Source organism: Benincasa hispida, chromosome 3 (assembly GCF_027475165.1).
Source record: "Benincasa hispida cultivar pf3 chromosome 3, pf3_genome.v1.1, whole genome shotgun sequence".
Taxonomy (NCBI): Eukaryota; Viridiplantae; Streptophyta; class Magnoliopsida; order Cucurbitales; family Cucurbitaceae; genus Benincasa; species Benincasa hispida.
The window spans coordinates 8198719-8224421 of record NC_143480.1 but is presented as its reverse complement, the minus strand read 5'-3'; the positions used below and the strand labels follow the sequence as shown (position 1 = coordinate 8224421).

Genomic DNA, 25703 nt, shown 5'->3' with positions numbered 1-25703 from the left:
ATTGTGCTTAAGAATATCATCAAGTATCTTAGAAGAACGAGGGACTACAAGCTGGTGTATGGAGCTAAGGATTTGATCCTTATGGGATACACTAAATCTGATTTCCAAACTATTAACATATGAACAAATAATATGTACTAATTCTGTGAATTATTAAGAATGCAGAGACAAAACTTGTTAACAATTTACGAACCAATCTAATTTTATTTATTTGCAAAAAGGGAAAAAAAAGTCTAATTTTAATATCAAAATGATATTTGAATCCAATTAAAGGTCTATTTGAATGGATTTAAAAGAATATTTTAAAAAAATCTAATTTTTATTCAATTTTGTTTTATAAAAATTGTTTAAAATACTTAAAAAAAATTCGAATGGCAACACTATAAACTTTTCTAAAATAACTTATTTTTTTAAATTAAAAATTTGAAAATGCATTCCACAATCCATACCCATCTCGAAACAACTTCAAAATCCCCTTCCAACTATGAACATGGGTTCATAGCGTCTTTTTTACGCATCTAGCAATGCAGATGACAGGTTCCATAGTTCTGAATCCGCAATTCTGTTGTGTAACTGATTTTAGGTTTCGTTCTTACTCTCTTTCTAATTATCTTTCTCCATCTGCGCATTTGATCTGCTCTCTTACACGGCCTCGAATTTCTCGCCTTGTCAAAGTTACTGCTGTGTCGTCCATGGAGGTCGAGCAAGGTGGAAAATCTGCACCTGCTGGTAGCACAGTTCCGCCCATGAAGCTCTTGTTCGTCGAGATGGGCGTTGGCTACGATCAACATGGGTGAATTTTCAGTTGTTTTCCTTGTTACAAGTGTTAATTTGGGGAATACAATTACAGACTCATTTTCAGCGGGAAAATAATGAGATTAACGACTGGATTTCTCTTTTGCCACAGCCAAGATATCACGGCCGCTGCAATGCGAGCCTGCAGGGATGCCATCTCTTCCAATTCGATTCCAGCATTCCGTAGAGGTATGTCCTAGTGAGTTTCATATTCTCGCGCTATTTGTTATCTGCTTAATTAATCACGTTTGGCATGAGATATGAGTTTCTGAAATTAGTTCCTTGTTCTTTCATTGTTCTGGATTTATTTTTGTGTTCAGATTCTCAATTTTATGGTCACTTTTGGCTTCTGCAAATTGTTTTTTTGTTGAAAAACGTTCCTACTTTCGTTATTTTAATATTATAATTAGGACTAATGGCAAGGTGTTATGTAGGTTCCATTCCTGGAGTCACATTTGGAGAAATGAAACTACAGATCAAACTTGGAGTTCCAGTGTCTCTTCAGCAATCCTTGGATATTGAAAAAGTCAAGTCCGTCTTCCCATAGTGAGTGCTGAACTATTTCATGTTGGATAACTAATATTTTTTAGGAGAACGCAGGGCAGTCTTTCTTGTTAACAGCTACACCTGAGTATTTGGTCAGGCTTATTAGTTTTATTTATACAAATGCATGCAACAAGAGGAATAAGTTAAACTACTAACTCAGCCATCTTAACAAAATAACCGAACAGAGGGAGAGGGGATGGAAAACTAACAAGGTACAGAAGCAAGTGATTTAAGCCAAACACAACAAATGTTGTACAACGATTTGTCGAGGCTGCTGAGCTATAGAAGAAGGCTGATTAGATTAAAATGCCGTGTTGTTTAGTGGCTTGCTTTCACATCCCCACTAAACTTGTGGGTGTTTCAATCATTCCAAGCTTCTCTAAAGAAAGTAAATATGTAGGCAGCTCAAGGTTGTGGCTAATAGTCGCTTATCTGTTCAGAAGAGGGTATATACATATTTCCGGTTCTTTTTTAATGATCGCATCTCTCAAAATGAAGATTGCTCAAGTTCTTTGGTCCTTGCATGGTAAATCAGGTTCACAGCTACAGCACTGGCACGACTGCTAATCACATAAGCCAAAGTTTTATACTTTGATTCTGCACTTGATCTGAGTACAAAATTTTGTTACCTAGGCACCCATGAAATTAAATTTTCACTAAGAAAGACAGTAATGCTATGAGTGTAACAGGCTTTATATGGAGACTTATTTTGTGTTCCTCCTTAAGTGCTCAAGGATTTTTCTTGCCCCTTGCAAAGGATGAGTGATTAGGCTTTGCAAGTATTGGCTAAATTTATACACTTGAATGTTGGGTCTCATGCGTGGTAAGCCCTGCAGAGCCTATCGCACTGGAAGTCATTAGATAACTTATCAATCAATTTTTGTAATTTCTGATTCCTTTCTTAGCAAAACTTGAGTGGTAGGTTAATTTGAGATGTATCTTTTCTTTCTTCCACTACCAAAAAGCAATTTAATTCATTAGCATCTTTCAAGGCAAAAAGTCAAAACAAAATCTTTAAGGAACCTTTTTATCCTCGTTTTTGCTACTTCATGTGATCAATATGTCATCAACATAATTAAGAATATGGATAAAAGATTGTACCTCTGAACACCAGTGCAGAAGAGGCTGACTTAGAGTTGATGAAGACCCGACAAGGAAGAATTGTTCTCAACTTTTTGAGCTAGTATCTTGGTGCTTGTTTTAGGCTTTAGCAAGGCCTTGTATGTTTGCATACATCTGTAAATCTTTCCGGGTCAGTATATCCTTCTGATTGATCTCTGCATCCAAAGATGCACCACTTATGTCCAAGTACTTTGATTGCCAGCCTTTAACTATGTTATAGTTATTCTAACTCTAATAGCTAAAGATTTAACCACAACCACTAGTATGTAAGAATGTGAACTAAATCTCAACTGGATGGGTGAACTAGCCTCTGGTACTGCAAGATACAAGTTCCATCATTTGATTGATTGATTTATTTATTATCATTATTTTTCTGGAAAGAATGACACTAGACTCAGCATCAGACTTTCTACACTTAAGACTCAACTGACATGGTCAGTTGAATTTCTTGGAGGAGATTGACAGTAAAGGGATTGAGGTTGCGAGTATTCTCTGTTGGTGGGCTAAGATGCTGTAATAATCCTTGATTTCCAAAGAGGATATTCTTATCACACTAGGTTCTTTTTTTTATCTAGGGCCCTAGGCACTCATATGACATTTTTCAGTTTTAAAGGACTAGATGGTTGCTGGGTATTTAGGTTATTTATTTTTAAATTTTAGGCTCTGGCAAGTAAAATCTGTCTCTTCAAAGCCAGCTGTAGACTGTTAGTGAGATGATTCGGTCTGAGGTTGAGATCCCCTTTCCAATTTTGGCATGATTGTCTGAGAGTTGCTTCATCTTGCCCTGATAATCTATCGTGCTTAATGCTTCCATCTTTGTCATCTAGATTTCATGTCTCAAGTTACTTACCTTGGCTTTACTTTAACCACCACAATATCCTTCGAGCGTTTTCCACTGGGCTACTTGTACTGCAACCTTCAGAGTGATTGGACTATACGATCAAGGAGAAGTTAATCGTTAGTTTAGTAACTCACTTCGTCAATTTTACTTCAATGTATATTTTTTTGTGCAAATATTCATATTTTATTATCAAATCATAATTAACTAGCTTTTTGCTCGCTTTCCTGTCGGTCTTCCATTTCAATTTAATACTCTTGGAACCAGTTAAATTGACTGGCATTATCTTCCACCGATGATAGTGAACACCTTCAAACTATTCTCTTCAACGTTTATTGAATCTTTCCATCATTTGATTTACTGCAGTGGAAAGATTCTGAATGTTGAGGTCGTCGATGGTGGCTTAATATGCTCCAGTGGTGTGCATGTGGAAGAAATGGGAGACAAAAATGATGACTGTTACATAGTAAATGCTGCTGTATATGTTGGCTACTAATTTTTGTTGCCTCATATTCCTCTTCGAGGATCTTGAGGGTTATTCACCCATCCTCGTAGACCGCTAAACAGTGTAAAACCTTGCATGCTCCAGATGCTTAGTCATCTACGATTGTAATTATACAGTTAGCGAAGCTTGACGTATCCATTGACATTTCAGTTTCCTACGTGGTTATTTCCCATCTTGATTAAACACTAAATTTTAGTTTTTATTGATTCAACATTCTGTAATCTACTGTTTGGAACTCGTATTTTAGTTATCAGTATCTATAATCATTAAATGAACTGTCTATATCCAGTTCGTGGAATGATCTTTGAACACATGAAGGAGTTAATATCAGGTACTTCAGTTATTACATTATCATTATTTATGATTGGGATCCTACTTTATAACTGGGCCATTGGTCATATGTGTATTTTTCTGGCCTCATTAGTTCCAAATGAGTGAGGATAGGTGGTTTATAAGATCTACACTTAGTTCAATAATATGATTCATGGAAAATAGAGTTGTTCTAAAAGCCAAACTTAAATTCAATTGATCCATCTTTTAAAGATGCGCAATAGAGCGTGTTATTCCAATTTAATCCCAAGCAGCCATCTTTATACCATCTCATCCGTATCTTTCCTTGTCGATTTGAAACTATTCTCAGAAACTCCAACAACTAAAATATATTTTATACAATTGCTTTGTTGCCATTACATTTCTTGCTTCCAACTACCGTTAAGCTGGTTAATCAAATGAATGAATTTCTATCATCCAACACTCCCTGTGAAGAATTGCAGAGACGAAAAGAGCTTCAAGTGTTTCATGGTTGGTCTTCACATGGTGAAAGCTGCATAGAGAAGCTCGTTCCAAGTGTCGGGCAAACCAGGAAGGCACCAATGGCTGCAATCTGTCCCGTGCTCGCCGCTGTAAGTAGAGGGATGAGCATCTTTCCGCAGTTGTGACAACGTTGTGATGTCCAGCAAGAAAATTGGCTTCCTCATTCTACTCAGCACTCTCTTCACAATTTCTGCCGCGGGTGGTGTCCCTGCTGGATACAGTGACCCCGAGAGTGGTACACTTTCGCCATTGCAACTCCTCCTTGGTTGGTTCCAATCCTTTCCCCTAGTAAGGTGGAAACATAAGATTTTATAGTTAAGAAGCAAAAAACAAAGTTTTATTCCTATATTCCGCAGATAATTAGTTTTCTGAGCTCAAAATGTAGTTTGCTGGTCTGAAGATTACTGCCCAAAAGGAAAGTAGTTAAAAAAAAAAAAAATAGTATTGCATTAAATAGCTAGACAAAATTTGGACAACTTATTTTTCGTCAGCAGGCCGATTAAAATAATTTTTTTGTCGAACTGCTCGTCAATTTCCATTTTCGTATGTGTATTTTGACCAATTTTATTTGCTACCCACTACCTGTGATAAAATTACAATAGAAAATATATATTCACTGTGAATTTCATGATAAGGGTATCGATTATTAAAGGATTTAATGTCCCACAATCCGACATGGATACGTGACAATGCTGCCTTCTCCGTGGACAGAAGTGTTTCTAAATGTTCTGAGCTCACCAAAATGCTGGAGAAGTATTAAAAGGGATATGTAACCAAAGGGAGAAATTTTTTACTTTAGCCTGTCGTGGTGTGGATATATATATTGCAACTTGGAAGGGTGGGGTCGGGGTGCACACCTCGTCCCTGACCTAGTAGAAGAAAACACTTCTTTTCTTTTCTTTATAGAAATGAATATTTATGTTATTCAAATATATATTTTGGAAGTTTTAAAATTTAGATAAATTTAATTTGATAGGAGAGTGGATCACAACCGTTGATTTTTACTTACTCATAATGAGTGGGGGAGATTCCCTGGAAAATAACCCTGGTTTTACTGGGATCAACATTCATTTCCACCCATCTCGCCCAGGTGGTCAACCCTTGATAGAATGCCTCTAGACGGTCCATATCTTTCTTCACTGTATTTCCTACTTGCACATAATCCCACCTGATCAACAACACTCACAACCGTTAGATTTTACCATCACCTACCACATCAGAGTGATCATGAAAAAAGAGATTGATCATACGGCTGGGATCTTCCTTTGTGGGTCCACCAGTGCCAGGAATTGAATATGAGCACATCCATTCCCTTCCACACACTGCCTCCTTCAATGGAATCAAGCTTTAGGACTCTTCCAATCCTCTCTTTCACTACGTCTACAAGGTAGGGCGTCCTGTGAAGAAGCAAGCTTACTCCATACTCCTGCACACACCAGATTGTTCCTCTTCTTCATTGCTTTGGTATATTATTAGAAATTATTGGACATATAAAGTTATTATTCGTGTTTATCAATATTATGATTGTTATTATTATTGTTGTTGTTGTTGTAGTATGTTTATCAATATTATGATTGTTATTATTATTATTATTATATAGTTTTCTTTTCTTGAATTATTTGTTTTGTCCTGTTTAGGATACCAAGCACAGCATAACCCAAAAAACAACTTTTGAAAAAGTGAATAAAGAACAGAGAATAAAGCAAGCAGACAATTATTATACTGTGAAGCGAGAGACTTTGAATCAGGAAATTTGAGGAAAAGAAAAAGGGTAAAGAACTCGCCTGGAAAATCACAGTAGAGAGTGACTCCCTCCTGACGATGGAGGTTTTGGCTCTTGGTGCCGACGATTGAATCATACATGTTAAGGACTGCCACATGTTAAGACTCAATGAGTCGCCTACAAACATTATCTTCTTCCCTCTCCACTTCCTCAGAAGCTCCAACCCGTCAAACCTTCAAAGAAATGAACACATTTTCAGAGAGAGGGCTGCTTTGGTTTTGCTCCCACATTCTCAAAGAAGAAAGCTTGACATTTGCATAAAAATGTCGCTAGGAAAGCAGGAATATGTCTAAAATGGAAAACCGTAGGAGATGAAAGAATAGAAGAAAAAAGAATGAGAAGTAGTACCTTGGAAGATCACAGAGGTTAGGTTTCCAAGTGTACTTGAGGTAGGATCGATCTGGTCTACCATACTTTTGGCAGTTAAACTCAGGGTCTATGAAGGGACAGCTTGAAAATTCATAAAGAGGTAAAGAAGGATTAAAAACCCATTTTCCTTCAAACAAATTGCACCTCCTCGCTTGCTTACTACTTCCCACATTGCTTATGTTGTAGAAATCTTCAGCTTTTGCTGTCTCTAGTGAAAAGATAAATAGAGCTTGTGAAAGTAGGAGGGATAGAGCTCTGAATCGAAAACCCATCTCAGATTTTGGGCTCTGACTGAAAAGAAAGGAGGGCTTTGGGGAATAGAAGTACACAGAAGCAAGTGGGTCTATATAGAGACAAACAAAAGAGAGGGTGAGAGAGAACCTTCCCTGATTATTATTATTATTATTGTTACTGTTATTTTAATCCTTTAAAATTTTATGCCATGAGCTGGGAATTGAATTATCTTGGCTGGATTGATTAAGGGAAATACAAGAGATTGTGGGGAGTTGAAATTGAGAATTGTGTTGCAGTGTGTGCTGGTTTGAACATTAAGGGCCATGGCGTATTGCCCACCAAGCAATTTTGCACATGGCTCAATTATGTGTTGGTTATCTAACTACCAAACTTTTCTTCTTTTATTTTTTTTTAATGGTTCTACTTTTTGGCTTCGAAATTCAAATATCTATATTATAAGGAGGGTACAAAGTCCCACATTAATTCAGGAAGGAAAGATCTCTATTGGTATTAAGCCTTTAAGGTGGTTTCAAAAGCAGAGTCTCAAGGTTTATGCCTAAAGTAGACAATATCGCACCATTATAAAGATAGGTGAAGATTTTGTTGTCTTCATCAATCGATATTAGTATCATGGTCTAGATCTAGCTGTTTGCGGTGAAATCCTCAAATTTCAAATAAAACATTTTAGTGAGCATAGTTTATGGTCTATTTGGGTAGCCTTGTCATCACCCCTACCTTGATAAGAGCAAGTGTGATATGTGATCTTACTTGTGCTTTATTTGAAAGTTGACATGGAATGAATTGGAGGTGTCTCAAGATTTAAAGCAAGCTCTCATGATTGGGAGTGGACTGATCTAACTGAGAGGTGACTCAAAATGGTACTTCGTTTGGGGGAGAATTACTAGGAGTATAAATAAAATCAAGCCCACAATGGTGTAGGGAAGGGCATGATCATAGGTATATAAATTAAGAGAATTATCTCCATTGGTAATGAGACCTTTTGGTGGTTCCAAAATCAAAATCATAATGATTCATATCCAAAGTGAACAATATCATACTATAGTAGAGATAGTTGGAGGTTTCATTGTCTTTGTCCCAGATAATAAATCAATGAAATTTGCTTGTTAAGTAATTTTAATTTTCCTATCCTAAATGTTGAATTGGCTGGATGTTGTCTAATCTAGTTGAGTTATTTTGATGCTAACTATTTTCAAATTTTCATTGTGCTCAACTATTTTCTCCCAACACATACAAATTACATGTGATAGGTTATGGAAACTTCTTTTGTTGGCATGTACTATTTGTGGGAGGTTCGAAATTTCTACATCTCTCTTATTTGTACTACGAACAAATATGAAAACTTTTGTTACATTAAGGAGTGAGAAAAGATTTATTTATTTGATTAGTTTTCTTTTTGATTGAATAACACATTGAAAGTTAAGGCATTAAAAGATTCTCAAATTAAAATTAAATTTGAAATATGAATCATTTGATGGAATCAAGTCTGTCCCATCACACTAACGTGTTGCTAAAGCTTTGTTGATTCCCATGTATGAAAACTTTATCTTACAAGAGAGAGAAAAAAAGCCCTCTCAACACATACTGGAATCACAGGATATTTTTACTAGATAAGAATTCCTAATAAATAATACCCTCATTTTGGTTAGGGGAATTTTTAAAAATAAAAAAATAAAGGAAATTATTTATATAAAAGAATAAAATTTAATCTTATTTGATAGAGGTTGATAGAAACATATCTTGATAAAACTCTATCATTGATACTATTTGGTGATAGACGTGATTAGAAATCTATCAGTGTTGTTTTTTTAATTCCTATAAATAATTTGACATTTTTTCTATCTGATTTTTTTTTTTTTTGGAAGAGTATGCACATGGAAAAAAGAAAAAAGAAAAAAAAAAGGCAAGTTCTATTTTTTGTACTTCTCTCTTTTTTTAAGATTTAATATTGTGTGAGCATCAGACAATATTAATTTAGTTTTCTTTTTTACTTTTAAAAACAGAAACTTAGGAAGATTACTTATATTTATTTCACTTTCCATTTTTTAAACCCATAGCCACTTGGGGAAAATTACCTCACTTTTTTTTTTTTTTTTTTTTTTTTTTTTTTTTTTTTGTCTTTGGTATATAACTTGAATTTGGATAGAAAAATACTTGGATGCCTCTACTCTCATTTAGGTATCTAATCACAAATTGTCATGTGACAAATTATTTATTTATTTTTTCTTGTGATGGAAGGAATGCATGTAAATGGGTACATCATGGGTTGCATCATATTGATTATTCGAAAAATTTATTAAGACAACATTTATAGAAGGAATATATATATACATACATACATACATACATAATGTTTCTCCAATATTGTTGAAAACTAAAAAAAAAAATAGCTTTTAAGATGCTGTTTTTTTTTTTTTTTTGAAATTTAATTAAGAATTTAATAATTATATTAAGAAATATGCAAATCATTATAAAAATTTGAAAAAAAAAAGTTTAATTTTCACAAATAAAAAATAAAAAATAAAATAATTACAAAACAGGGCTAAAATGATGTTGGAGTACTTTTGAAATATAGGAGATGGATATTTATTTTTGAAAATGTTGCCGATTACGTGTATAGAAGATTTCGCGCTTTTATCTTTTTTTGTTTCCAATTTTTACCCTGTTTTCCACATCTGGACGAAATATGTGAAAGGGCCTAATGAATGATGGGCTTTGAAGAGCATATCTTGAATTGGGCTTTTCCGGATTATTGGCCCAATTGGATGCCTTGATCTAAAAACCCGACCCGATTAAGTTCTGTTCAACCACATCAGGATAAGGCTCCTTCATCCTCCCCTACCAGAATTAGCTGAAAGGGGGGAACTCACAGTCTAACAATGGCAGCGATATCAGTATTATCGTCCCCATGGGTTTCCACCGGAGCCACTGCCGTCCGCGTTCCCTCAGCTTCTCTTGTAATCTCCACTGGTTTTAGAGGTTGCTGCTCCGTATCTCTGAATACCGCCAACAACACTTCCGCCCGTTCTGGACTGCTCCATTGTTCATTTCTTTCATCGTCCTCCCTCTCCTGCTCTTCATCTTTTTCAGGTGAGGAATTTATACTCTCAAATTTCTGTATCACTTCAGGTAATTTAATGATTTCGCGTTATTGCTTTCCCATTTGCCTATGTAATGGAGTCTATAGTAGTTCACTGAAGTATTTATTTGCTTCCGTGTGCGTTTATCACTTTCTAGGCCCTTGCATGTCGAATTGTATACGTTCAAGGTTGTTTGGTTTAATAATTTCATGGTTGGTGGATGATTTAGGGCCATTTTGTTTTAATAATTAAGTGCATGAACACTATTTTTCCCTCCAAATTTTTTGGTTTGTTATTATTTTTCATGAATAGTTTAAAATTTTTAGAATTTGGCTAACTAAACGCGATCTTAATTGTTCGGATGGTCAGTTTCTGCTTGCATTCGATTTATTAGGACTTCTCTCTTATTATCCTTTTGAATTGTAAGTGAATGAAAGATGGTATTGGGGAAATGGAAGAATATATGCACCCTCTCCTGCAATATTGAGGAACTTCTCTTGCATTACTTAATTCTATCGATCAAGATTTTGTACCATTATCTTAATGGGGTACTACTCATTTGCAGGTTTATCTTTGGGTTTGGATTGGAGCTCTAAGATTGGGGTCGGACAAGGGAAGGGTCGGAGCTTAGTAGTTAGAGCTGGTAAGGCTGCACTGTGTCAGACTAAAAGAAACAGGTCGCGTAAATCCTTAGCTCGGACTCATGGCTTTCGCAGACGAATGCGAACCACCAATGGTAGAGCTGTACTAAAGCGCAGACGTGCTAAGGGTAGGAAGGTCCTCTGCACAAAGTCCAACCCAAGCAGCGGGAAGCGTGCTTAAGTTTTTCCCGCTTTAACCATTTGTAGGTAAATTAGGCAATGTTGTCTAATTCACTCTTCGAATGACTGGTCAAGGTAGCTTACTATATTACATGATGCTCTGTTATTGATTCATTTGAAAGTTTCTTAACTGTCAATGTTAAATTCAAATGACTGGATGGGACTAGCTTATGTGATTGATGCTTTCGTATTGTCCATTTGAAAATTTCCTCTGAACTGAAATATGTACATCTTCTTAAAACCTGATGTTTGTTGTTACTAACCTAATACTAGGCCATCTCGTCATTCATTTTTAGGTTTGAAATCTGAATTGTATCAGTTTCTATCTAGTATTGTTTTTGCTTGAGTAGCTTTCATGTCAAAACACAATTGTCATTGACATTTCAACTTTGAGTACGTTAACCATCGTGGTGTCTGACAAGGCCGAAGACATTATGTGGGGGGTGGGGTGGGTGGGGAGGCAAAAAAGAAACAAAAAAGGAAAGGTTGCAGTGGTATTCATTAGCTACAGGGAAGGCCAATCGTGTGGCTCTGATAAAAGGACCTAGAAGTTAGAAGTTTTAACTTTCAAGTTCCTTTTAATGTTGGGTTATACCTTTTAATTTTTTTGCTTCAGTCATGGTAATAGAAGGGAAACTAACTCCCTTCAATCTTGGTGATTGCTAATAGGCAGAGAAAACTGGAAAAAATAGTGAAAGCAACAAAATGAAGAGCATAGCATTGCAGGATAAATCTTTATAGTAGTAGTATTGGGAGGATCAACACTAATTTTATTGTTTCACCACCTCTGCTTTTAGAAGGAAAGCACTGCATAGATCTAAATGATCTCCCAGTCAGGGAATTCATCCTTTTGAATGGTGGATGGAGAAAACTTTACTATTTCTTCAGTAATTGCATTTGCTTTTTGGCTCTGCTTCTTCTTGTTGTTTTCAATCTGAAAGAATGTCAAAGAGGGCACGAAATATGAGTTGGTACCATGGCGTTGGTAGAGAGCATATATTTAAGCATTCGTAAAGTCTATAAACAATCTATTTTGATTTCTAATTTGGCGGAAGCAGTTTCTTTCTGGAATATCATGTGCTTATCCAAGCACTACCAAATTTCTCACAGTATTGTGACTTGCATGCGTACTTAGATGGTAATGATAATACCTTGAGAGCACCACATACTTCTTGGGTAGCTGAGAAATGGTTTGGTTCAATAATAGGATGATTCTGTTTATCAGATGATTGGATTGTAACTCGACCTTCTGTCTTGAGAAGATGCTCCTCTGTAATAGTAAGATTCAATTAAATGAATGATATAGCAAAAGCACATATTATTGCTCTTTTTCTTATTTCTCCGAAGCTGATGGGTGTCCATTAACAGGGTTTTTATATCCGTGCCTGTATCTTCTTTCTTTACAGGAAATGACACCCAAGAATTAAAAATATTATCATAGAAGCATCTGAAATCCTGATTCTTTCAAGAAATCCAAACCTTGTCTAATCTGGTAAGTGAAATTTTCACTGATTGCTCTTTTTTTTTTTTTTGAACTCGAACCCACATTATTGTCCACATTTGCACGTTTCAGGAAAGAGAACCCACAACAATAATTGTATCTTTTCACTGAAAATGTCACATTTCAATTTGCGAAAGAAATAAATGGTGCAATTGTTGCAACTTAAGCCTAATTTAAATGGTCAAACACCCACGTCTCTTATCCTTCTATGGATTTGAATTATTTTTTCCTTTATTTGCTATGTAACATCGTTTTAGAAAATAATAATGCTATTAGAGTGGGATAGGGTTTTCTGAACCACAGAAAAGAGCCTAAATAGGGAAATCATCACCATATAGCTGGTGCAGAAAACCAAGAGCAAGACCCATTTCATAAATTTCAATCAGGATTACCTGTAGCTTTACCAAAAGCAGCCGCAGAAGATGCATTTTGATTTGCCCAATGCTCCCCAGGAGACTGATTTTCTCCAACATCCAAATGTGGCTGTTGGAAGTGATCTTCATCAATACCAACCGAATTTGGTTGCCCTTTTACATATTTCAACATTTCCTGTTTAAGAATGTGGAGTTGAGTTACCAATTTTTAAGAACGTAAGTGCTTGCCAAAGAGTTGGGGAATTGTGCAACTATATGAACAAGAGATGGTAATTTTACCTTCTCCAAGACATCACACATCTCCAAGCACCTGCCCTCCATCTTCTTGAAGACATTAACAAACCAGTCCAAGCCATTAGAGTTTTGCCCCATGTTCAGATGAAGAAAAGAAAAACTGAAGTCCAAAATTTGAAACAAAACTTGAAGTGATTAGAAGGTTTAAATTACGAGGTAGAGCAGAAAACTACGGCTGACAACAAAATAAAAGGCAATGCAATCTTTTTGGATTCTAGAATACCAACTCTGTCTCCCAGTTCTCTAGAAACGCAACAATAAGCAGTAAAATAACACACACAAAGGAATAAAAGCCTTTCAAAACCAAGATGATCCACCACTTCAAAATGACCCATTCGTCTTCAATGTAAACCAACAAGCTAATTCAGACGAAAGCTAATAGAGGAAGAAGAAGAAACCCACGAGCCTAATTGCAAGAAGTTGGAAGCAGAAGCGAAGTTAGAAGTAAAATCCTGAAGTTGCTTGAGATCCCGATTCTACTATTACTAAGCTTCATAAAACGGGATCACATTTAGTTTCATATTCGTAGAAGGATGAGAGAGGAAATGGTGAGGGAGAGAGCCTTGGCAGTGAGTGCCCAAAAAGGAGGAAACGACAGTGACCAAAAAGAGTTCAGAAAAGAAAGGGACCCATGAAAAGAGTGTACTGAAATTTTTACAGTATATTCTCTTTAATTACCTGTACTTTTCATTATTTTCTCAATTTATTTCGTAATTTTATCTTTTCTATAATTTTAAAGGGAGGTTTAGCCTTGGTAATTGATTGAGATGGATAAAAACGGTTACCACGTTAGATATTCATATCATAATGTAAAAGGATTGAAGATGAAGGTAATTGTGAGGTGGGGATTTGAAGCTCTACTACTTCGTATAGATATATCATATCTCAACCAATTAAGTTATGTTTTGATTTCTATTTTAACAAGTTTGGGTTTATAAATTTGGAGACTATATATATAAAGAGAGAGAGAGAGAGATAACAAATATGAAATGGAGATTAAATCTTCAACTTGAAAGGGGTAGATATCTTATCTACACATTTATGCTTTGATTTTTGTATCATTTGTATTTGAATTATTCATTGAGTAAGATATTGAAACTCGAGCGAGTATAACTAGTATTTTCATAATTTGTAATAGTTAATATGCACTGCAAAAGGAACTTCACATACCATCAATAATGTTATTGCTTGATAAAAGCAAACCCATCTACTGAACATAAATTTGGCTTAACTTGGAATTACTATAGTCCAACCGAGAACCAAACATCTTTTACGATCACTTTGAAATTTGTTTTACCACTTTTTGATATAAACAAGAGTAGAGTGGCAAAAGCTAAAAGTTTCTTTCCGAACCCTTCTCAAGATTTTTAAGATAATAATTTTCTACTTCCGCAAAGATTTTCTTTATAGGAAATATTTATAAGGTTTAAATATTACTTTGGTTATTGTACTTTTGAGTTTTGTTCATTTTGATCATCGTACTTTCTAAATGTTAATTTTAGTATCTATATTTTCAATTTTGATTCATTATGTGGTCCATATACTTTTAAAATGTTTATTTTGGTTATTGTACTTCCAGCTTTTGTTCATTTTGGTGCTTGTACTTTTAAAAAGTGATAATTTTGGTCCCTTCATTTTCATTTCAATTTCATTTTTAAAGGATCAAAATATCACTTTTTGAAAGTTCAATGATTAAAATGAACTAAAGTTGAAAGTACAAGAACCAAAATGAACATATTAAAAGAATAGAGACTAAAATGAACATTTTGAAAATACATGAACCAAAATAAACTAAAACAAAAAATATAGGGCCAAAATAGTATTTAAACATATTTATAAAATACCTACCTAAATTTCTAAAAAGATAAAATTTGATGACAACAAGAAGAGCAATAGATTAAAAACTCACGCTGAGTTTTTTAAAGCTAAATTCTTACAAAGAATAATGGAACCAAAAAATTCATAGGTCTTCTTCTTTTATTTTTCCACATGATCAGAGCTGTACAACAAAAATGAGGCTCCCTTAAGCAAATTCTTTTCTTGCTTCTCCAGAAGAATGCCCACTTTCTTCTAAGTCTAATCATCTTCTGCAATCTTAGGGTCGTTGCTGAAGAGTATTTTTGTGCTTCTGATTGAAAAAAAAAATATGGAGCACAGAAATTAACATCAGAAAGGTAAACTTTTGGAACTGGTGCTAATAACCAAGTTCTTTAGCTTTGCTGGGTCTCCCGCACTAGCTCGCCCAGTAATCAACTCCATATTCTTATACAAGCTCTGTTTCACCAAATTCTTCATCATTTTTCTCCCTTCCCGAACTTCTCTTTGATTTACAGGCGACCCAATCACTATTCTTCCTGTTTGTGGCCCAGAATGTGGATCCATTTTTGCTTGCTTCTCATTCTTAAACCACTGCAATAGCTTTAGAGCCCTCTTTTGAGCTAATGGACTACCCAGTAATGCCACTTCAAGAAGCACTGCAACGATCCCAGATTTTGCCATCTTCTCTCTCTGTTCTGAGCTCTGATGTGCCAACATCATTAAGATATAAGCAGATAACTCAATAGATTTTGGTTTGTCCTCCCATGTCATAATCTCTATAAGGCTATCCGGGACCATTGGGCTGCTCTCCATTGCCTTCTTTCCCTGTGAAGTCACCACCAAATTCCCTAATGCTGCGAGGGCTCTATCTGAAAGGCCTTTCGATGAGGACATTTTCAAGAGGGTGTGCACCACACCATTTGAGACCAGAGGTCCTACATTTTCTAGCACTGTGGAGATGTTATACAGGGTTTCAAGGCAACATTTTTGGGTCTCGAAATTTGAGGTTGAATCAAGAATCTCCACAAGGAATGGGATGCCACTTTCATTCGTCTGTAAAGCAGTTGTGAAATGGGAATTGATCAGAGACGACAGTGACAACAGCAATCTTGCAAAGTCATGTTTTGCTGATTCATCCATGGCTTGGATGTTACTTGGAAGTTTGTGTAAGATTCCTGCCTCCACCATGAGGGCCTTGTTCCTGAAGAATAGTACAAACAAAGAAAAATAAGGTTCAGATTCTTGAAACACACAAGTCAGAGTCGGGCCAAATAGGCCAAAATGGCAAATGCTGACTTTGGCCAAAACTATTCAGACTTTAGAGGCAGATGAATGACCAACCCACAAACACAATAGGCATAACCTAAAAGTAAACATCTTTTTTATTAATATGATGCAACTAACCATTTGATTTGTAATTTGGGTTAAGACAGATCCAAAACTTCACTGCACTAACCACATGCCTATCTTGCCAGAATATAGAGTTGACCCATATACTTAACATTTTTCCTCTTTCTCTCTCTTAATTAATTCCTTGGAGCTTTTGGTTATTTATGTATACCCTTTTTCAAATTTTGGAATATCGAGGACATCCAAACTACTACACATCTTTCTGTAAAGTTCTAGTTTCAATTTGAATATTGGCTTCTGCATGCCTAAACTGTTTCACTTTCTCTTTTATTTATTTAGATTAATCTAAAGATTAACATAATAGTTGATCAAAACTCTGAAATAAGATGAAATTTTCATCAAATGACTTCTATTTAGCATTAGGGAAGTTGTTCCTACTTAAAACGTAAAACAGAGAACAAATTATTTTTAGTGATTTTAATTAACTTACTCGAAGCTTCCTTTAGCAAGCTCAAGCAACGGTTTCACAGCCACTTCCGGCCGCCCCACGGCGTCGGATGCCACCATCGAAACCAAGGCCGGTATAACCCGGAGCTCCACCATTAACTTTTTCACCTTCGCATCTTCTTTAGACATTTTCTCAATCATCTTGGCTGCAATCTCCTTCTCTTCCCAGCTCCCAAAGTGAAGCTTCTTAACCGTCATCCGCAACGCGGCTGCCGCAGATACATCGGCGCCACGACCAATTCCACCATTACAGTCTGCAACTTGCAGAACTTCAGTACTGGTTGGTGGGATTGATTCCTTGGGAGATACATATGGCTTTTTGGGCGTTTTGGAACGAAGAAACCTTCGGATTCGATTGAAGAATCGGAGCTTGATGTATGAATATACCCAAATGGGTGTTTGAGGAGGAGGAGGAGGAGGAGGAGGAGAAGAAGAAGAAGAAGAAGGAAGCGGGGAAATGGGATTCATGGTGAGAGAGAGAATTGGGGGTTTAATGAATAATGAAAGAGAGATTGGATTTTGGAGAAAACAGAGGGAAGGGAAGGGAAGGGAAGGGAAGGGAAGGCAAAAGGCATTAGGCACATGCACTCACCACTCCCAACCCAATAGTAATATCATCCCATGCCTCCTCAACAATGACATTTCTTTTAAATTTTAAATTAACGATTTAATTTAAATAAATAAAAGCAATAACAGAAAAAAGAAATAACGTACGAAGGATACCGCTCTCAAGCCTTAACAACACATTTTCTCTTTATTATTATATAAATCACCTAATTATATTAATTATTCAAACCTTATACCAATTTATCTATTTCTTTTCTAATTTGGTTCGTGTACCAGGGATTTTGGTGTATGTACTTTTAAAAATGGAGATTTTTTTTTTTTGAAAAAAAAAAAATATATATTTACACAAATAATAAAATTTAATTATAATTGTGATAGACAGTATTATTAATGTCTAGACGCTAATAGAAATCTATTCGCGTCTATCATTATCAATATCTATAAGTGATAGAAACTGATAAAAGTTAGTCTATCAACGTCTATAAGTCATAAAAATTGATACAAGTTTATCATTTATAGAAATTGATAAAAATTGATAGAAGTTTATCAATATCTACTTATGGATTGTTTTTCTTCGTTTTTTATTTTTCTTTTGGCTATTTCTTAAACCACTTTACTCAACTATTGCATATTCAATTTATAAAAATATTGTCATTGTTCATAACATTGTGTTAATTTTTTGTTAACATGGGTCATAATCCACTTTTGAAAAAAAAACAGGACTAAAATCAAACTTTTAAGATTACAATAACTAAAATAAACAAATATCAAAAGAATGAACTTTTTTTAATGTAAAAAAAGAAAGAAAGAATAAGTAAAATAATTAAACCTAGAATAATATTGAAAGTATTTTTATTTTTATATAGTTAATTATTGTATGGACTGTGGATCAGACGTGAATAAAGAAAACATCTTTCATGTTCCAAGAAAATAAAATTTGCTTTTCTGGGAGGAATTTGTGTAATAATCGAGGCATCCAGATCTCTTAATATTAATTTGTTATTAAGTAAAATTAAGTTTCTTAAATAAATCTAAAAGATTTTGTCGGTAAAGGTACAGCAAAAATGGGAACAACGCTCTGAAATATGAATCTCAAAAGTCTACCAGGAGATTGTCCTATTTAACGCCCGTATTTCTTTTTTGTTCATTAAATCATTAAATGTATTTGTCATCTCTTTTATTATTTCTTTTAAATATCTAATATAGGTAGGAAATAAGTCAATAATTGCTACAACTTAAAAAAAAATAAAAAAAAACCAAAATGTCATTTGACTTCCTTTAAAATTTACTTGTGAAGTTTGAAAAATAAAACCTTGGGCTAAAAAAAAATAATGCAAATCTCCTCTTGAACTTTGAAACCCAAAATTCTATTTGTTTTTTTTTTTTTTTTTCTCTCTTTTATTTTAAAATATGGAGAAATGAATCAAAATATTTTTAAATATAACAAATTTTTATTATATAGCAATATACTATAATTAAGGAAGAAAAATAAGAGAGGACTGCTAAATGAATTCTTTACACTTTATTACCAATCATCCAAAGAATATTTATACAGGAAAATCCCTAATTTGGGATGAGCAAGAAATAATAATAAAAAAAATGATTAAACATATAGATGGTATAGAGAGAGTGGAGCATTTCTAACCATCAAGATTCCTTCCTAACAAAATTTGTTGAGCCAATTATTTGAGTTTCAACTCACATAGATTTGCTGATTATATTGGATTTTCTTGACTTGGTAGTCTTGCCATTGTTGACCGAGCAGTCTTTATTGCTATCCTTGATATCCCCGTCAAACGAGAGGGGAAAGCAACAACCCCGAGTTTGGCTCGAAGATTGAAGAATTATGAATGTGTGAGAATTTTGGTGAGGCAATCAGAAATCTAATCTGAAGAGGGGACATACCTCACATCTAAGCTGCCTTTGAGGACTTGATCTCGTACAAAGTGAACGTTGATTTCGATATGCTTCGTACAAGCATGGAAGACGGGGTTGATAGCAAGAGCACCAGCACTTAAGTTGTCACACCATAGGATGACTTAGTTTTTTTCACAATGCCTATTTCATCCAAAAGTTGTTGGAGCCAGATTATTTCAGCTGAAGCATGAGCTAAAGCTCGATATTCAGACAGGTGCTCGATCGAGCGACCACAGATTGCTTTTTGGAGGACCAAGACATAAGGCTACTGACAAGGAATACACAGTAGGCAGTTATGGACTTTCGATCATCTATGTTGGCAGCCTAATCAACATTTGAAAATGCTAAGATTGAGAGATTAAAGTTGGATGGGATGTACAAATCAAAGTGTATTGTGTCGTTAAGATAACGAAGTACTCCTTTTACAGCTTGCCAATGGACATCAGTTGGGCATTTGGGGAATTAACTTAATTGATTTATAACATACATAATATCAGGTCTTGTGTTTGTTAAGTATTGGAGTGCTCCAACTGTACTTCGATATGTAAACGGATCAGTGAGTGGAGTGCCATCAATCAAAGATAAGTGTCTGTTCATAACACTTGGTAAAGGAGCAGCCTTGAGTTCACACAAATCGAGTTTGGTGAGGAGGTCATCAACATATTTTTCTTGGTTTTAAACCACACCGTTCTCCAAGTAATGAATCTAAACACCCAAGAAATAGTTGAGAATATCGAGGTCCTTGAGAGCAAAATGATTGTCCAACACCTTGATCAATTTTTGTATGATGGAGGCATCATTCCCTATTAATATAACATCGTCAACATATATTAGTAATAGCATAAGTGTGGATCCATTTCAAAAAATAAAGAGGGAAGTGTTAGACTTTGCATTATGAAACCCCAAAATAGCAAGGCCTCCTTGAGAGTATTGTTCCAAGCTCAGGGTGTTTGTTTCAGACCATAAATGACCTTATTAAGTTTGTAGACACGATTAGGGAAGTTAGGATCAACATACTCCTGAGTCTGGCTCATATAAACATTTTCCTAGAGAGTTCCATTAAACAATGCATTGTTGAAGTCAAGTTGTCGCAATATTCACCCTTGTGAGAGTAATTACAACTCGAACAGTGGAGGCTTTAACCGCAGGACTGAATGTTTTGAAGAAGTCAACTCCTGGACTTTGGTGAAATCCTTTGGCCACTAACTTGGCTTTGTGGCATTGGATCGAGCCATTCGAGTTCCTTTTGATTCTGAAAATCCATTTTGGCCAACAATATTAAGGGACGAGGAGGCAGGAACAAGGTTCCAGGTTGACCAGTGCAGAGTACTCGACATCCATCACCTCTTTCCATTGTGGTGTTTTTAACGCATCAATAACTCGTGTTAGTTCTGTGACTGACCAATTTTGGAGGACTTAGACAGGAGTACCTTTAGTTTAAAGATACCAGTCTTTCCACGAGTTATCATAGGATGAGTAGGAAGTTGAAGCGGGCATTGTAGGGTAGTGGGGATGGTAGTCAAGGGTTGGATGTTGGGAGAAGTCTAAGGTTAGCTTGTAGAGTGATCTAATGATGGATCTAAAGGGGAGTGAGGAGTGGATACATGAGGGGAAGTTGGTGGGGGAATTGGCATGATCGGAAGATGGTGATGACATAGGAGTATTGAAGGATGGAGATGCCATTTCAGGATGTGGAGTTGGATTTATGAATGGTGGGAGATTCATGTTTGGGCTGACAGGGTTGGAGATATGAGGCTGAGGTTGTGGTGTTTGGAGTGCAGAGGACATTGGTAGCCATTGAAAGGTAGAGACTGAGGTTGTGTAGCACCTTTACTAGCTGCTTTGATCACTGCAAAACTAGATTTATAGGGAAAGTCATGCTCATTGAACACGACATGTCTTGATATAAACACATGACCTGTCTTATCTAAGCACCTGTATCCTTTATGACACAGGCTAGGTCCTAGATAAATATACTTCTTTGTACAATAGCTGAATTTATGACTGTCGTATGGCCTCAAACATGGAAAACACGCACATCCAAACACCTTTAGATTCTCAAAATCTAACTTCTATTTAAATAGAACTTTAATTGGTGACTACCCTCAAAGGACTGTCGTTGGAATACCATTAATGAGAGACATTGCATACATGAAAGCATCCCACTAGTGGTGAAAAGGTAAGGATGCTTGAGCTAGCATTGTGAGTCCCATGTCAACTATATGTTTGTGTTTGTGCTCGACTCTACCATTTTGTGTAGATGTGTAAGGGCATGAAAACATAGATAACGTGCCTTGTTGACAAAACTACTGTACCTGAGCATATTCACCCTCATTGTTTAATTGAAGCATCTTGATACTACCATTGAACTATCTTTCAATTAGGTTAACATAGTGTAGATATGCTTCTAAAAGTGACTTTTCAATCGAAGAGGATAGATCCATGTGTACCTACTAAAATCATTCACAAATATTACATAATATTTGTAACCTTCCGAGGACAAAGAGCTTGAAGCTCTAACACTTGAGGCATCATAGAGTTGTATAACCAGCTGAGAAGTAGCTGATCCACAGCCATCCATTATTCAAATTGAGGATTTACCTCAGAGGTTGCCAAAGAGCTTGAAGCTCCACCACTTGATCCTCCTTCTAAACTGGATGCTCCAACGGTCGTCCCAACATTGCCAATGTTGGCATTCCCACCCACAATAGCTTGGAGAAATATCGGAGGACACACCTTTTGGCCGGTCAGATGATCTTCGAGGCGGTAGCTGCAAAAAATCGGTAGGGCAAGATTTTTCCATAACAGGAAGTTGCTTCGATCTAACTTGATGGAGGTAATTTGGTTGAGTAATTGATTTAGAGGAGGATTGCTGAAATTGGTGTTACCCGAATTCGTGGTTGGGGTTCCACTGGAATTGACGTTGGCCATTTCTTAGCTCTGATACCAAGTTAAGGAAGAAGAAGAGAGGACTTCTCAATGAATTATTCACACTTTATTATCAATAATCCAAAGAATATTTATACAGGAAAATCCCTAATTTGGGATGAGCAAGAAATAATAAAAATAACATATACTTATGACATAGAGAGATTGGAGCATTTCTAACCATCAAGATTCCTTCCTAACAAAATTTGTTGAGCCAATTATTTGAGTATCCGCTGACATGGACTTGCTGATTATATTGGATTTTCTTGATTTGGCAGTCTTACCGTTGCTAACTGATCAGTCTTCATTGCTATCTTTAATAACTACCATCTATGTCTATCAATGATTGCGATAGAGGGTGATACTTTGCTATTAATTGTAAATATTTTCAACAGTTTTATTATTTAAAATATTTTTTTTTCCTTTTAAAATACAAGTTTTTCCAAATTTTGTCTAAGTGAAAAAGTTAGGTATATAAAGAAATATATATATATATATATATATAAAGAGTATAGAATATCTCTTCATACGCACATTAGGCTTCAATCAAATATATCTTTTAGGGTCTTAATTTTTTTTTCCCTAATCATGTTTTCAGTATGCTTAAGATTACTATATTTTTATGATAATCTTTTACCAAAAAAAAATCTTAAATGAATGGATTATATAGATATTAGGGCACTAATAAGAAATTTTAGTGGGAAGAATGTTTGACATTTTAATCACCAATTTTGACCACTCTAAAATGTTTGGTATGAATGTGGGTGGACTTGCAATAGAGAGAGATATACACTTTTTTCTTTGCAAATTGCAATGCCTATCCCCACATCATATTTCCACTACCTTCTTTACTTTCGATTTTCTTTGTGTATCATTTTCATTCGGAGAGCTTCCCAATTTTCCACGTGTCAGATAAATAGAGACGAAAAAATATTAAAATATATTCAATCAAATCGTGATAATTTATACAACTGATTCAAAATAATCGTTGGAGGTAGATTATGAACTTTACATATTATCTAATAACCATGAAATAATATTTCACGATAATTGTATAATTAGTTCAAAATAATCGTTGAAGATTAGATTATAGTACTGACCTTGAAATACAATTTCAAAAGTATTTTTACCCTTTTTCTTATAGATTCATCAATACATTACGACAATTTCATCGAATAATTTAAATTATAAGAGTAAGGTTTATCCGAATAAGTGATGTTTTGAAATAAAAGGGACGGCCGAAAAGTGCAATATGGTGCTTTTATGAGGTGTGCCACAGTCGCAACTAACTTATTAAAAGGGATGCAATTTTTTCTTATTGTATGATGACACATGCATGTTATAAATGTTTTACTTCTTTTTATTATTATTTTTATTTATTTAGACCTAATCTCCAAATATTATTTTACTTCATCCCAGATAATAAAATCAATGTGTTTATAAATTAATTAATTAAAAAATTAAAAAAAAAAAAAAAACTGTCTAATTTTAGAATGTCAATGTCTGGTGTTGGAGTTCACTATAAAGATCAATTGCCAATTTCTGTTTCTATCTAATGGGTAGTTATAATTTGGTATAGCTTCAACATGGAAATTGCTTTAGATGTCTATAGAATAACTTAAAAAAAGAGGGTTAAAAAACATTTTTGGTCATGAATTTTCATTAAGATAACAATCTAGTCCTTAAACTTTAGTTTGTAATGATTTAGTTTCTATATTTTTAATTTTGTGACAATTTCGTCCATGAACTTTTATGAAAGTAATAATTTAATCCTTGAACTTTGATTTGTAACAATTTAGTCCCTATACTTTTAATTTTGTAACAATTTAGTCTTCGAACTTTATTACTAACAATCTAGTCATTGTATTTTCGACATTGTAACAATTTAGTCCCCAACGTAAAAAAAATTATCAAAATTAGATGTCAATTTTTCATACTTTATGACGTAAACTTTATATTTTGTAAAAATATTAAGTCTCTAAATAACGGTTTATTTATACATGAAATCTCATTAAACCTTAACATTAATTTCTATGATAGAAACTAAATTGTTACAAATTTTAAAGTTCAAGAACTAGATTATTGTATAGTAAAATTTATGGACTAAATTGTTACAAAATTAAAAGTATAGAGACTAAATCTTTACAAACCAAAGTTTGGAATTAAATTGTTTCTGGGGACTAAAAGTGATTTTTAACAATTTTTTTTTTTTTTTTTAAATCTCAAATCATGTTCTCTTTATTGTTGATATTCTCTGTGTAATTTTGAACAATTGTGTTATAGATCATTTTTTATTAGTACTATTATTTGCAATTTGAACTTTTCAATAGAAGCATTGGTTACTATTATTTGTGGAAATTATGCGAAATATCAGAGGAGAATAAATGGTATGAAACTAACAAAGGATAGATATAGGGACTTCAAATACTATAAAAAAGAAAAAAAAAGAGCATAGTGGAGTATTTTTTTTTTTTTTAGTGGATTATGATTTTCTATCGATCATTTTAGAGTTTTCGAACAAAATTATTGTATTTCTTGCCTTTGTCATTTTATTTTAATTTCTGAATTATTCATCTATTTTATTTTAGCCATAACTGACTAATTGAAGGCATATGGTTAAATCAATTGAGGAATTGATTTGACCATATTATTCACCCATTCAAAACTGGGGTGTAGAAATGGATAATTGTCTCATAACACACAACTGTTAGAAGAAAAGAAACAGAAAGTGATATTCATAAAGCCCACTAGCGAATGATTAAACACGAGAAAGACTTCAGACTTGGGATGGGGAAGCTTAAGAACCCTAATTTTCCACGAAAAGGCATTGTATTGCTTTTCAACCTTCCTGTTTTTAAGTTACCCAATTTGACTTTGCAATTCAAATTAAAAAAAAAAAAACAAAAAGGTATAGGAAGATTCAAACCATTATTAGGCCTAATTGCACGATGTTGGTTCTAAGAAAGAAAGCAGCCATTGAAATCTCGAAAATGGATGTTTGAAGGACCGTCCAAAGGAATACAAATATAGTTTAAGGAGGCGCGGAATTCACCCAACTGGCCAACCCCTCAATGGATATCAGCTATGGCTTTTGGAAATTTGCAATTATTGTGGCCAATATTATGTCATAAATGGATTTGGAGTTATCATTATATCTTTGAAATCTTCTTTTTGTCATTTGAGTTACGCTATTTTAATACCTTAATTATTGCTACCTATTTAGAAATTAATTTTCTACGAATTTTCTTTATACCTAGATGTTAAAGAGTTAGGTGAGTTGTTCCGTGAAATTAGTCGAAATGTGCATAAACTGGTCCAGACATTCACGGATATAAAAAATTAAAAAAAAAAAAAGTAAAAACCTTAATTATTGCTATTACTTAGTTGTGTTGCCTCACCTTCTTCCCTTTTATCGAAAAATATGAAGATGAAATGGAAAACCAAACCACGGAGTGGCAAGTCCAGAAGAAAAATCAAACTACGAAAGTACCCCCAAATCAATTTAGAAAAAGGAAAATGGAAA

The 25703-nt window shown here is 34.6% G+C and overlaps 5 protein-coding genes and 1 long non-coding RNA gene across 9 annotated transcripts; 3 read left to right on the top strand and 3 right to left on the bottom strand.

Moving 5' to 3' along the window:
* Window positions 1-412: 412 nt before the first annotated feature.
* On the top strand, window positions 413-4117 carry LOC120074614 (50S ribosomal protein L34). Of its 3 annotated transcripts, none has more exons than XM_039027781.2 (5): window positions 413-537; window positions 676-793; window positions 908-984; window positions 1230-1341; window positions 3668-4117. In XM_039027781.2, exons 1-5 carry the CDS (start codon window positions 525-527, stop codon window positions 3795-3797), a joined length of 450 nt encoding a protein of 149 aa, XP_038883709.1. In that variant the 5' UTR covers window positions 413-524; the 3' UTR covers window positions 3798-4117. The 3 variants fall into 3 exon arrangements, with proteins under 3 accessions (XP_038883709.1, XP_038883708.1, XP_038883710.1); XM_039027782.2 differs by having other exon boundaries at window positions 426-583; XM_039027780.2 differs by having other exon boundaries at window positions 413-793.
* Window positions 4118-4309: 192 nt separating this feature from the next.
* Window positions 4310-7179, bottom strand: LOC120074613 (protein trichome birefringence-like 38). The gene is made up of 5 exons (XM_039027779.2): window positions 6751-7179; window positions 6404-6575; window positions 5870-6045; window positions 5629-5787; window positions 4310-4904 (listed from the first exon to the last, which is right to left on the bottom strand). The coding sequence occupies exons 1-5, from the start codon at window positions 7041-7043 to the stop codon at window positions 4616-4618; spliced, it is 1089 nt and encodes a 362-aa protein (XP_038883707.1). The 5' UTR covers window positions 7044-7179; the 3' UTR covers window positions 4310-4615.
* A 2648-nt stretch (window positions 7180-9827) lies between these two features.
* Window positions 9828-11165, top strand: LOC120074665 (Ribosomal protein L34). The gene is made up of 2 exons (XM_039027865.2): window positions 9828-10113; window positions 10669-11165. The coding sequence occupies exons 1-2, from the start codon at window positions 9903-9905 to the stop codon at window positions 10923-10925; spliced, it is 468 nt and encodes a 155-aa protein (XP_038883793.1). The 5' UTR covers window positions 9828-9902; the 3' UTR covers window positions 10926-11165.
* A 451-nt stretch (window positions 11166-11616) lies between these two features.
* On the bottom strand, window positions 11617-13635 carry LOC120074664 (uncharacterized). 2 transcript variants are annotated; one of them, XM_039027862.2, is made up of 5 exons: window positions 13496-13635; window positions 13079-13193; window positions 12818-12974; window positions 12076-12194; window positions 11617-11858 (listed from the first exon to the last, which is right to left on the bottom strand). In XM_039027862.2, the coding sequence occupies exons 2-5, from the start codon at window positions 13169-13171 to the stop codon at window positions 11742-11744; spliced, it is 486 nt and encodes a 161-aa protein (XP_038883790.1). In that variant the 5' UTR covers window positions 13172-13193; window positions 13496-13635; the 3' UTR covers window positions 11617-11741. The 2 variants fall into 2 exon arrangements, with proteins under 2 accessions (XP_038883790.1, XP_038883792.1); XM_039027864.2 differs by having other exon boundaries at window positions 12094-12194; window positions 13496-13627.
* On the top strand, window positions 12167-13467 carry LOC150036999 (uncharacterized). The gene is made up of 2 exons (XR_016528175.1): window positions 12167-12416; window positions 12764-13467. It is a non-coding gene; the product is annotated as an uncharacterized LOC150036999 (long non-coding RNA).
* A 1328-nt stretch (window positions 13636-14963) lies between the features above and the next one.
* LOC120072758 (ARM repeat superfamily protein) lies at window positions 14964-17412 on the bottom strand. The gene is made up of 2 exons (XM_039025236.2): window positions 16752-17412; window positions 14964-16112 (listed from the first exon to the last, which is right to left on the bottom strand). Exons 1-2 carry the CDS (start codon window positions 17234-17236, stop codon window positions 15260-15262), a joined length of 1338 nt encoding a protein of 445 aa, XP_038881164.1. The 5' UTR covers window positions 17237-17412; the 3' UTR covers window positions 14964-15259.
* Window positions 17413-25703: the final 8291 nt, after the last annotated feature.